Source organism: Acinonyx jubatus, chromosome B1 (assembly GCF_027475565.1).
Source record: "Acinonyx jubatus isolate Ajub_Pintada_27869175 chromosome B1, VMU_Ajub_asm_v1.0, whole genome shotgun sequence".
NCBI lineage: Eukaryota > Metazoa > Chordata > Mammalia > Carnivora > Felidae > Acinonyx > Acinonyx jubatus.
In genome coordinates, this window is record NC_069382.1 from 134,103,977 (window position 1) to 134,117,079 (window position 13,103).

Below are 13,103 nucleotides of genomic sequence, written 5' to 3' on the forward strand. Positions count from 1 at the left end.
TCTGACCCTCCCCCGTTCATGCTCTCTCTGTCTCAAAAATAAATAAACGTTAAAAAAAAATAATAAATAAATTAGAAGTAATTCTATATATAATAAGTTACGAACTCTCTATGTAATTAAAGCACCTTTTCTGTAGATAGTATTTCTTCTGATCACAGTTCTATCAAAGCATTTTCTTCTACTTTTCACCCCAAAACACACAGCTCAATGAAAAAATCATGTAATTTTAGAATCTTAAGGGGCCTCTCAATGTTGGTAACACATGGTAAAGCCAAATGAGAAAATGTTTCCCTTCTACAAATGAGACAGAAAGACCCAGTCAGAAAAAAAAAAAAAGAGAGAGAGAACTTTTAAAACAATGAGATTAAACGTAAAAAAATAAAACTGAGTTAACAGAAAAGTAATTAAAACAACCAAAATTACTTCAATCAGCTAACAAGTTAGCTACCACTACCCCTACCCTCTATAGTTAGGGGTGAGGGAAGCAAAGTGTGGGTGTTCTGTCTCAAGGCTCAGTTACAGAATTTCAGAAGCAGCGGGACTGAGACTGGAAACCAGGCCTCAAGACTCAAAGACCAGTCCTCCTTCCTCCACACCACAGGCCTGTCAACTTCATGGCTTTTTATATCGACAGACCCAGTTCACAACCTGACTCTGCCACGTGCCAGGCATGTGACCCTAGACAACCAATCCCAGGGCTCCCAGCTCTTCACCTGTAAAACAGGACACCAGTGTCTCTCTCATAGGATGGCCTATGAGAAGCTCGGGCCTGGCTGCACACCATAAATGCCCAATTTTGGTTTTTTTGTTTTTATGTTTTTTCATTATTTTTGAGAGGTGGGGGAGGAGGGACAAAGAGCCTTAAGTGGGGCTCAAGCTCACAAACCATGAGATCATGACCTGAGCCAAAGTCAGACGCTTAATGGGCTGAGCCACCCAGGCACCCCTGCCCAATTTTTAAGTGTCATCACATGTCTATTATTATGTTCCTTCTGCAAATGGATGGCTTTTTAAAAGGTTTTCGGGCAAAATTGTTATGTCTGTGACATTCTAAGCAGCAAGAATGAACACACTGGAAGGACTTTCATTTCATCTGCTTCCTCCACCCGCTACTGTCAGTCGTGGGCTGGACTTCCTGAACAGAAAGGCAGAAGGAAGCAGGCACACACTCACTTGTTATGGTAATGAATGGTACCAGAGAGGGCTCGCACACAGATCCGGCAGCAAGTCAGGTGAACCAGTTCACTCAGCCAGTTTTTGAGGCTGAAAAAAAGAGGAAACATTTTATGGTGCAGTTCTGGGCACTGCTAAGAGACAACAGAATAAAAACTTCAATGTGCTCCTTCACAGCAGCATACTGTGTTCTGAAACACAAGCACAGTTCAATTCTTAAAGTCTCATTGACGCATTAGGACAAAATTCTAATGGAAAATAGCTCCCGCCCTACTAGACTATCATGATAAATGCCTGACCAAGATTAGCTGAAGCTTCTCTGGTCTCAGCCTGATGAGCCTGACCGGATGATAACGCTCTCGTGGTTTCCTTGAGTCCCTCACTCTATTTTCTTTTCTTCATTTCCCCTTTGAAAAACAATTTCTTAGGATTTATATGAAAGTGTGGTGGCAAACCAGATGAAGACTATGAATACGAAGTAAGCAAAATTTTAATAAGTGTGATGGGGCCATAAATTTGATGCAATACATAGGAATCAAATATTCTTTTTTGAGGATAAGGCCAAGAAAAGGGACGATCCTATTTATGGCTGGGTGGAGGCAAACATTTCACCTGCCATCTGGAAGCTGCCCAACCAGTGTAGTTCCCAATACCAACAAACTGATCCCAATGAAAGCCAAGGTAACCCTGAAAAAGAAAAGAAAAGGTAATGTGAAAGTTAGTTGAATAGCAGCAGTAGAGGGAAATAACCTGAAAATTCATATATAATTACATTGTAAATAAGTTGCCAAACATGTATGGCAGTGCCATTAAAAAGAATCAGGTAGGGGCGCCTAGGTGGCTCCATCAGTTAAGCGTCTGACATCGGCTCGTGAGTTCGAGCCCTGCATCAGGCTCTGTGCTGACAGCTCAGAGCCTGGAGCCTGCTTCAAATTCTGTCTCCCTCTCTCTCTGCCCCTCCCCACCCCCAACTCATGCTGTCTCTGTCTCTCTCTCTGAAAAATAAATGAACATTAAAAAATTAAAAAAAAAAAAAAAGAATCAGGTAAATCTATAGATCCTGACATGGGAGAATGGTCCTTGGTACTTTTGAGAGAAGAAAAGCAAAATTAATTTCAAAATAATATGTAGAGTATGATAACCATTTTCAAAACGACAGCAAGCATATAACTAGTTGATAGATGCATAGAGAAGGCTTGGAAATTTATTTATAAAGCTATCAAATTCAATCTATGTAATCACCAAAGGGTTAAGTGGGTTAGTGACAAGAATAAATTTAAAGGCTTGCCCCTTTTGCTTTTCAGAATTATGTTAATTTTCAAAAATATATTCATATTAACTAACATCTTATATAACAAAAAGTTTTATGTTGTAGAAAGGAGTCACATCAGGTTGAAAGGAGTTATCTAATTCTGTTCAGGATACATTGGTGGGCATAGTGTGGGTGTAAAAGAAAATATTTTCCAAAGGTATGAAAGTAACTTGTTTTTCTGTGTTTTTTCATGATGGAGGGAGGTACAATTCAAATTTTTCTCAAGGGAATTTAAAATTTATAGCAAATCGCAAGAAAAGCTCTTTCATATTAAGAACACCAAATTATATCACCATGTAGAAATCCTTTAATGCAGACCTTTGTCCCTTTGCATGTTTGTGGTAACTCACATCTAATCTCCACAAAGACACTTTCTCAGTTTTGAAAAGTGCTTTTAATATACATTCTAATCACTTCAGAAAGAAAATAGTCACCTTTAGAAATGTAAGTAGAATTAACCCAAAAAGAAAAAATTGAGATTTAAAATCTTTCCAAATAAGGGGGACTTCCTTATAAACACCTTCTTAAGGTATGAAACCTTGTTGAAGTCTTATTTTAAGACCTTTTGAGAGAACAATTTGAAGTTCAGATTCCATTTTCTTTCGATGCCACATTTTCATGCCAGCACTGATGCAATAACTAAATCACTGCTTAATCTCATTCACCAATTATGCAAAAGTTTTAAAAGAACGTTTTGCTATCCTGCCGTAATGGCAATCATTTGTTCCTACACATTAAGTCAGAAGGGCCTTACATTTTAACATGTTTCATAATTGGGTTCAAAACTATTGAAAGCTTTTATTTGCTTGATGAACGGGCCAAAAAATTCTGTTTTCCAATTTAAGAGAGCCAACATGAGAGTTCTCATAGATGACACTACTTTTCAGCCACAACCTGTTTTTTGTTTTTGTTTTTGTTTTTTTTTGTTTTAATTTTTTTTTCAACGTTTATTTATTTTTGGGGACAGAGAGAGACAGAGCATGAACGGGGGAGGGGCAGAGAGAGAGGGAGACACAGAATCGGAAACAGGCTCCAGGCTCTGAGCCATCAGCCCAGAGCCTGACGCAGGGCTCGAACTCACGGACTGCGAGATCGTGACCTGGCTGAAGTCGGACGCTTAACCGACTGTGCCACCCAGGCGCCCCCACAACCTGTTTTTTATAAGAGTTCTACTGAGATACAATTTACATATCATACAATTTACCCCTTTAAAGGGTTCAATGGTTTGGGGCATATTCACAGAGTTGTGCAACCATCAACATAATCAATTTTAGCACAATCTGCTTTTTGAGTGTTCACTTTGTAGCAACAGCTCATCTTATAAAGCATTTACAGAGCAATTCTTTCACACTGAAGAGTATGTACTAAGTAGGAGTCTCAATTCTGCCATTTCTTCTTGTTCTTGGGTGCTTACATTACTGGATTATCCTACACCTGCTTTCTTCGCAAGAATCTTTTATGTTATTTCTTTAGTTTGTGAGTGTTACTTAAATGTAACTAGATAACAGAATCATAATACCATTTGCTGGCAGCCACAGCAGCTAAAAGCTAACCAACAAATGAGGGCATCTCAAATACTCTGTGTGGCAAAATCCTCACTTTTTTTATCACGTTGCCTTAGATACAGTGAATGACTCATGGGACAAGTGGAGATATAAGAGCTAATCTATATACTCTACTTTATTGAAGTTTCATTCCTTTTTAAGAATAAGAACAGTATAGGGGTGCCTGGGTGGCTCAGTCAGTTAAACGTCCAACTTCGGCTCAGGTCATGATCTTGCAGTCGGTGAGTTTGAGCCCCACATCGGGCTCTGTGCTGACAGCTCAGAACCTGGAGCCTGCTTTGGATTCTGTGTCCCCCTCCCTATCTCTCTGCCCATCCCCTGCTCGTGCTCTGTCTCACTCTGTCTCTCAAAAATAAATGTGTTAACAATTTTAAAAGAAAAAGAATAAAAAACAGAATAAATGGAAATTCTAGAGACTAGAAATCTCTAATAAATAAAAGTTCATGCATGTATACCAGTGGATAGTCTTGTGCATGCTCAGAGTACATGAACCCCAGTTTGGGAACACCGGTTTAAGGTTGAAGGAAAAGTAGATGTGAAACCCTGAATGTCACTTTGTTATCACAGCTGAAATGATTCCCAAAAGACAAACCATGCCCCAGCTGGCAACATGGGCACGTACACACACACACACACACACACACACACACACACACACACAATGTACCTTTGTACTCTTTGTACTCTTTGTACTCTTGTAATAGACCTAAATGAGGCAAATATAGGCCACCCGAGGGATGGTAAAAAGGTTTCAACTCATGTGCCCATTTAAGGTGGCTGATAGCAACTATCTGGAAAACTCTATTGAGAGGATGCCAAGGCTGTGTCGAGGGAAAGCAAACAAGACGATCAATAGCAATATTGTGACTGGTACACGTGCCTACTACCTCCCATCACCGTGCTGAATACACCTTGGCCACTCGTGCTTCTTCCCACTGTGCAGTGTCACTTCTGCTAATCTTATGTTCCACACTGTGGTTCCAGTAAACTGGACCTGAAGGTACCTCCTTCCTCAGTCAGCATTCAAACTTAGAACCAGAAGGGGACACAGGTGGGGGAACTTTCAGTAAGAAAAGTGAGGGGCAGCTGGGTGGCCCAGTTGGCTAAGTGCCCGACTCTTGAGTTTGGCTCGGATCATGATCTCACAGTTCATGGGTTCAAGCTCTGTGCTGACAGCATGGAGCTTGCTTGGGATTCTCTCTTTCCCTCTCTCTCTGCTCCCCGCAAAGGGAAGGGAAAGGTAGGGAAGGGTAAGGAAGGGAAGGGGAAAAAAGAAAAGACAGAAAGAAAGAAAAAAAGAAAGAAAGAAAGAAAGAAAGAAAGAAAGAAAGAAAGAAAGAAAGAGAAAAGTGAGTAATCATAATGGGACTGGATGGAACAAATTCAGTCTTCTGAATGGCTCTCTCCCATGTGGTAACCACTCTCAGAAATTTTTTTTTCTCCTGGGCAACTGTGAACTGCTAAAGACTAGCAAAGAAAGGCAGTTATAGTTTGGTTGACACTCTGGTGAATTCAAAACTATAAATCTTCTCTCTTCTTTTTTCTACTTCCCTTTTCTATCCATCCTCAAATTATTTATGACCGAAAGAACAACATGGATCCAGACTGATATATAGTAGATTCTGAAGAACACTTCCATTTGGGAAAAAATGTGAAAGGAGAATGGATACTTAACATGTTCCTGTGGAGGTCACATTTGGTGGTGTTTTGCAGGTGTGAAGGGGTGGGATTAGTACCATACTACTCTCATGGGACCATTATATACATGATTTAAAAAGAAAGCCGAACCAATTATACCATCAAATTACTGGGCAGGAGACATACCTCAGGGGTAGTAGGACACAGTAGCGTACTATGACGCCCAGTACCCACACCATGGTGAGCCGCAGACTGATGTAATGGAAATTTACATTGGTCCTTGTGAGGAGATTCCACGACACTAGCTCCTCTGAGGAGAACCTCTGGGTCACTTCATCTTCCACAATGGCTTCCAAGCCCTTCTTGGAGAAATAAAACACGTCAGACAGCTCAAAGTCCCTTCCTCGCAGACCAGAGAGCCCTTTTTCCATGGGTGACTCATCTCTTTGGATAATACCTTAAAAGAAAGCATCAGAACATGAGAAAATGCCATAGGACACAAGAACTGACCAATGAGGCAACTTTGTACAGAAGACAAGTAAACAGATTTAATGGGTAACACGAAGCAGATTTCAAAAATAAAAGACAAGCAACCACAGTGGGAAAAGAGGTGAAATCACTGAGTCTGCATGAAATGGCCTCTACCGAATGACTTCAATTCACTACTGGTCCTCAGTAGCCTTTTTCTTGTTGCATTTCCTCCCTCCACACCGCTAGCGAACAAACTCTCCAGTATAGAACTAGACTGTGTGAAAATAAAACCTTCTGTTTACCCCTGATAAAAACCATAAAACCAAAACGCAAGCAAAGTGGCAAAAGGTCTTTACCACAATTGGCAAAAGGCTGCTGTCTTTAATATGCAAAAATTATTTAATAAGAAAATTAGTCTCCTGAGAAAAAGTGAGCAAAGTTCATGAACTGAATTCATGGAAACATTAATAGTTAAGATAATCAGAAATGTAGGCAAGAGTGTTCACTGTAGCATTTTCCATTATAATCGATCCAGACAATGAGATATAATGCATCTAATAAATACCCTAGTTAATAAATACTCTAATGTTAAGTGAAAAAAGGCAAGATCTAAAACTATAGTTCGATCTAACTCTATGAAATATATATGCATAGAAAAAATGTCAAGAAGGCCACATTTAACAGTTGTCTCTGGGCAATACGATTAGATTTTCCTCCTTAAACAGTAATTGTATTTCCCATAAGGAAAATAATTCAAAGATTTTTAAAGTACCATAAATTTTGTAAGTTGAAAAAATGACTTCTGTCACCCAGTTCTAACTATTAAGTGAGAGTCATAGATGAGATCTTTGAATAAAGAGTAGTTACACACACAGTGACAAGACCATCTGATTGCCCCTCCGGGGTGTGTCGCAAAGGAATTTATCTCCCAAAGTAGAAAAGTCTTTTCTTTTGAAAGAAGATCCCTTTTGATTGTCTCACTTTCCAGTTTACTGGGAAACCAGTGAGGAGAGTGAAGAGTGCTATATTACCTAACCGCTGGAGAACAAGTGCATGCATCCATAGATGAAGAGGTGATATATCAGTTTTTTGAAGGAATGGAAGCATAAGGCACTGGAGTAGAAAGTAAAGAGGACCTGGAGTCCAAGGTCAAGTTCTGTTTAGGACAAAAACGGCTCTGTGACTGTATAAACAGACAAGTCACCTAAGTTGGTGCCCTCCTTTACAAAATAGAGGGTGGGAAAAGTTTTAGCTTCCTTACGGGACTCAAGTTACACGATTTTCCTTTTGGGTTTTTGGGGTGGTGTTTCTTTGTTTTTGTTTTTTTTTGGTTTGTTTGTTTTGGTTTTGGTTTTTGCCAACATGCAAACTAATCACCTTAAATTCGAGCAATAAAGTAAGTTCTGAGATGATCAGATTACCTTTTCCAGCCATCAAGTCTAAGTGGTTTAACCTTTCTTCACCACCTCTGAAAAGGATTTGATTCCTATTAGAGGATGACCCAAGACAGTGTCACTGGTGAATTACCCTCTTGCTCTGTGAACACTGCAATACCACTCAGAGCAGCTTACTCAATCCAAGTACTGACCAATATTTAGCGGGGCAAGAATTTCATTATTTAGCAATATATAGGGTTTTTGTGGGTTTCTTTTTTTTTTTTTAATTAAAAAAAAAATACCTCTAGAAGGGTAGGGAGAACAAGCTATTCAGCAAATCTCAGAATGAAACACACTGGAGACAAGTGGACAGCCCTTCTAAACATAATGTTTTTTGGAGGGGCCAGAGATAAAATTTCAAGTTTGAGTTGCCTCATTATTTAACTGAGTGAGGAGAGAGATCTGTAAAGAGGAGCCAGCCCCCAGCGCTTATCCACTTGATGTGCAATATTCTCTCTGCCCCCTGACCTACTTAATTTTGTGGAGCTCAAATAAAATATAACTCAATTTTATATTTTTGTTAAGCCTTTCTTTTTAAGTTTATTCATTTATTTTCAAGAGAGAGCGAGCACAGGTGGAGGAGGGACAGAGAGAGGGAGGCACAGAATCTGAAGCAGACTCCAGGCTCCAAGCTGTCAGCTCAGAGCCCAAAGTGGGGCTCAAACCCATGAACCGAACTGTAAGATCATGACCTGAGCCAAAGTCAGATGCTTAACCGACTAAGCCACCCAGGCATTCCTTGTTAAGCCTCTTTCAAAAGTATGTGGGTGACTACAATGCATCTAATTGACTAAGGATTAATTTCCAGAATATATGAAGACATACAAGGGGTGCCTGAGTGGCTCAGTCAGTTAAGCGTCAGACTCTTGGTTTGGGCTCAGATCACGATCTCACAGTTTGTGAGTTCGAGCCCTACATCGGGGTAAGAGCTGACACCGCAGAGCCTGCTTGGGATTCTCTCTCTCTACCTCTCTGCCCCTCCCCGACTCGTGCACTTTGTCTCTCAAAATAAGTATACAAACTTAAAAAAGAAAAGACATACAAAAAAATAAGTGAAAGTTTTAAAAATATATGGCAAGCAATTCATAAAAAGAGTAAGCCTTAATGACTACACATTTTAAAAGATGTTCAACTCCACTATAAGCAGAGAAACACAAACAAAAACCACAATGAAATGCTATTTCATACCCATAAAGATTAATACAAATTTTAAACTGAATAGTATCCAGTGTTGGTGAAAATCTGGAAAACAATTTGGTACCACCTAGTAAATTTAAAGGAATTCGTAGCCCAAGACCCAGCAACTCTCCTTCCAGGTATACCTCAGGAAGACTTTTGTTTAATAATTTCAAATCTACAGAAAAGTTGCAACAATAGTTCACTTTACCCACATTCATAAATTGCTAACATTTTGTCGCATTTGCTTTATTGTTCTATCTCTAGGTATATATAAAATGATACTTTTTTCTGGACCACTTGAGAACAAATTGCAGGCATCATGCCCTTTACGCCTAATATTTCAGCATTGATATCCTCAACACATGAAGTTTTACTTATTTAACCACAGTACAACTGTCGAAATCAGGAAAGTGGACGTTACTACAATACTAGTACAAATGTACAGCCCTTTTCAAATTTTGACAATGGTCCCAGTAATATCCTTCATATCATTTTTTCTGGCCCAAGATTCAACCAAGGATCATACATGATATTTACATGTCATCTCTGTAGTGTCCTAATTATATGAAAAAGTTCCTCAGCCTTTCTTTGTTTTTCAAGATATTGACGTTTTTAGGACTACAAACCATTTATTTTGTAGACGGTCTCAATCTGGTTAATCTGATGTCTCCTCATGGTGAGAGGCATGTTGTACACTTTAGGCAGAAATACTATATGAACGATGTATCCTCCATGCGTCACACTGGAAACATGTGACATCTGTCCCACGATTAATGACCTGTTCCTTTGACCACTTGGTTTAAGATAGTTATTACTAGGTTTCTCTACTATAAAGTTACTATTTTTGTCTTTTTGATTAGTAAGTGGAGAATTATTATCTCTAAGTATGTATAAAGGAGAGACTATGGAAATATTGAGACTATGGAAATATTTGAGACCATGCAAATATCCTGCTCTTCAAACCTTCACCCAATAGTAGCAGCTATTAATGGTCCTTCCTGAATAAATTGGTACTATGTGTATTCTAAAATGGTATTTTCTCATTCCTTCCCCATGTATTATCTGGCATCCCACCTTAAAGAAGAGCTTTTCCGGGGCGCCTGGGTGGCTCAGTCGGTTAAGCGTCCGACTTCAGCTCAGGTCACGATCTCGCAGTCCGTGAGTTCGAGCCCCGTGTCAGGCTCTGGGCTGATGGCTCAGAGCCTGGAGCCTGCTTCCGATTCTGTGTCTCCCTCTCTCTCTGCCCCTCCCCCATTCATGCTCTGTCTCTCTCTGTCCCAAAAATAAATAAACGTTAAAAAAAAAAAATTAAAAAAAAAAAAGAAGAACTTTTCCCTCATGCTCGAGCGATTCTTATAAAATTGTGCAAAGTAGACATATATAAGAACATCTGCCACATTGTGTGCAATAGCAAAATAGCGGAATCAATCTAAAGGTACATAAGATAGACAGCAATGTATTAAAATAGCAAATCATTATGTTGTACACCTAAAACCTACTGTTGTGTTAATTATACCTCAATAAAAATAAATACTAAAAGGCAGTTCATATAAAAAAGAGATGGATACATACAGTGCATACTACACAAGAGCTAAAAGAAATTAACTAGAACAATTACTCCCTTAGGTAATTTGCAAACATCAGCAGGAACAAACAACTCAGAATGATATGTGGAAGGTGATATTTTTATAGAGCTTGAATAATGCAAAACAATAAATACTATGTATCGTTTAAGGATATATGCATGTATAAGGGGAATATGAAAAGATACATAAAAATAATAAACATTAAAATCAGAGTAATAGTTTCAGGGGTTGACAGGGGAATGGAATCAGGGAGGGATACACCAAAGAATTTTATTGTTTCTGTAAAGTTTTATTTATTAAACTAAGTAGTGGCTACACATGTGCTATACCCCCCCCAAAAAAAGTTACATGAAACTGAAGATTTTTCCTAAGATAAAGATATATATTATAAGAAAGCAGGTACCAGCTTAGAAGCTCTTTAATAAGGCACACAAAATATGAAAATGGGTATTATTTTAAAATTAAATGTCAAAAGCAGCACTACTAAATATGTAATATTACTTCCTTCCTGAATTATATTGACTACGATGGTCAGAAACACTGATTCAATTTACCCTAGGTATATCTTCTGAGAGAAAAAAAAATATTTAATTCAATCAACACATAGGGGATACTTAACTCTGCATCAGGCATCAAAGTACACGTTAGAAAGAAAAAGAGGAAATATTTCTTTTGGCACGAAGACGCATTTATAAATAGACTGAAAGTCTTCAAAATATAGATTAAAAACACATACTGGATTTAACTAGCACAGACACAATTTTGATATCAGTTTTTATTGTCATTAAGGAAACCTAGTTATCACCAACAAATTAGTCCTGATCCTTCAGGATCCTTCATAAACTGATGAGACCCTGATTGTAGGAAATATTTCCTTTTGTTTCATAAATCAAAACAGTAAGGCCATAAACATTTGAACTTTGTCCTAATACCGAATGCTTTGGCCAACCCAACAAGGTTCATGCTTGAATGAAAATAAAATGAAAAAACTATCTCTATCTAATGCAAGAGATTAATTGCACAAGCTGCCCTGTGCCCTGTGCCCTCAGCAAGTCATGGTACATAAATAATCAGCTATGAAAGTCCTGTTAAATGGAGGCTAAAGTTAAAACCATCTCAAATATAATTAACTCTAAATTAGCTGAGCGAACTCTTGGAATGACTGCCCATTTATAAATCACAGTAGTTTTTCAATCCTCTAGTTGTAAAGCATGTTTCTAAGTCAGCAGTTAGGGAAAATTAGGGCCCACTACAGACCAAAAGTGTATACAATGGACTTTATACAGAGAAGTTGATCTTTAATCTACGAATGGGCTATATTCCAAAAGTGAGAAGCTTAGAGTTCAAAACACACTCTTACCTGGAAACTTGAATTGAACTAATCTGTTTGAGCTAGAATCCTATCCCATCATAAGCCCAACTAACCCCAAAACATAGGTAATCATATACTAGTAATACCATGAAGTAGAAATCTCTTTTAGCACTGTTTCTACCAGAAGTTTTTTAATTAAACCTGGTTTGGGGGCACCTGGATGGCTCAGTCAGTTAAGAGTCTGACTTCAGCTCAGGTCATGATCTCACTGTTTCTGAGTTCAAGCCCCTTGTTGGGCTCTGTGCTGACAGCTCCCAGCCTGAAGCTTGCTTGGGATTCTGTGTGTCTCTCTCTCTCTTTCTGCCCTTCCCCCACTTGCATGCGTGCTCTCTCTCTCTCAAAAATAAATAAACATTAAAAACAATTATTTATTTTTGAGAGAGAGAGAGACAGAGTGCAAGCAAGGGATAGGCAGAGAAGGAGACACAGGATCCGAAGCAGGCTCCAGGCTTGGAGCTGTCAGCACAGAGCCTGAGGCAGGGCTCGAACCCACAAGCTGTGAGACCAAAATCGGACACTTAACCAACTGAGCCACCCAGGCGCCCTCCAAAAAAAATTTTTTAAGAAAATAAATTAAATCTGGTTTGGAATTAACAAAAATATACTTCCTTATCCTGTAGTGACTTAGAGGGGACACTGGGAAACTTTCAGGGGTACTGATAATGTTCTTTTTCTTGATCTAAATGAGAGATACATGAATAAATTGACTTTGGGAAATTAATTAAGTTGTATATTTATAATTTTATACTCTTGCCTATGTATGTTAAGTTTCAATTAAAAAAAATTTTTACTTGCAATCTGCTGTACAATATTGCCTATAGTTAACAATATTGTATTATACACTTAAAAATAATGTTAAAAGGATAGATCTCATGTTAAGTGTTCTTACCACAGTTTAAAAAAAATAAAACGGGGGGTACGTGGGTGGCTCAGTCGGTTAAGCGCCAGGCTTTGGCTCAGGTCACGATCTCACGGTTCGTGAATTCGAGCCCCACGTTGGGCTCTGTGCTGACAGCTCAGAGCCTGGAGCCTGCTTCGGATTCTGTGTCTCCTCCTCTCTCTCTGCCCCTCCCCTGCTCATGCTCAGTGTCTATTTCTCAAGAATGAATAAACTTAAAAAATAAAAATAAAAATAAATAAAAATAAAAATAAGAAAGAAAGAAAGCAGGAAAGAAAGAAAGAAAGAAAGAAAGAAAGAAAGAAAGAAAGAAAGAAAGAAAGAAAGAAAAAAAGAATTGGGGGCACCTGGGTGGCTCAGTTGGTTGAGCATCTGACTCTTGATTTCATCTCCGGTCGTGATCTCACAGTTCATTTATAAATCACAGTTTTTCCATCCTCCAGCCACACTGTACTGACAGCGTGGGGCCTACC

At 38.8% G+C, this 13,103-nt stretch overlaps 1 protein-coding gene across 3 annotated transcripts in view; it reads right to left on the bottom strand.

Moving 5' to 3' along the window:
- The window catches only part of GPAT3 (glycerol-3-phosphate acyltransferase 3), a 65,313-nt gene that overhangs the window by 15,224 nt on the left and 36,986 nt on the right, over nucleotides 1-13,103 (bottom strand). For all 3 annotated transcript variants that reach the window (XM_053217164.1, XM_027059916.2, XM_027059910.2), the window contains exons 4-6: nucleotides 5,875-6,145; nucleotides 1,786-1,860; nucleotides 1,174-1,263 (exon numbers count right to left, since the gene is read on the bottom strand). In XM_053217164.1, the coding sequence (XP_053073139.1) occupies nucleotides 1,174-1,263; nucleotides 1,786-1,860; nucleotides 5,875-6,145 (436 nt within the window). The remainder of the gene's footprint in view (nucleotides 1-1,173; nucleotides 1,264-1,785; nucleotides 1,861-5,874; nucleotides 6,146-13,103) is intronic.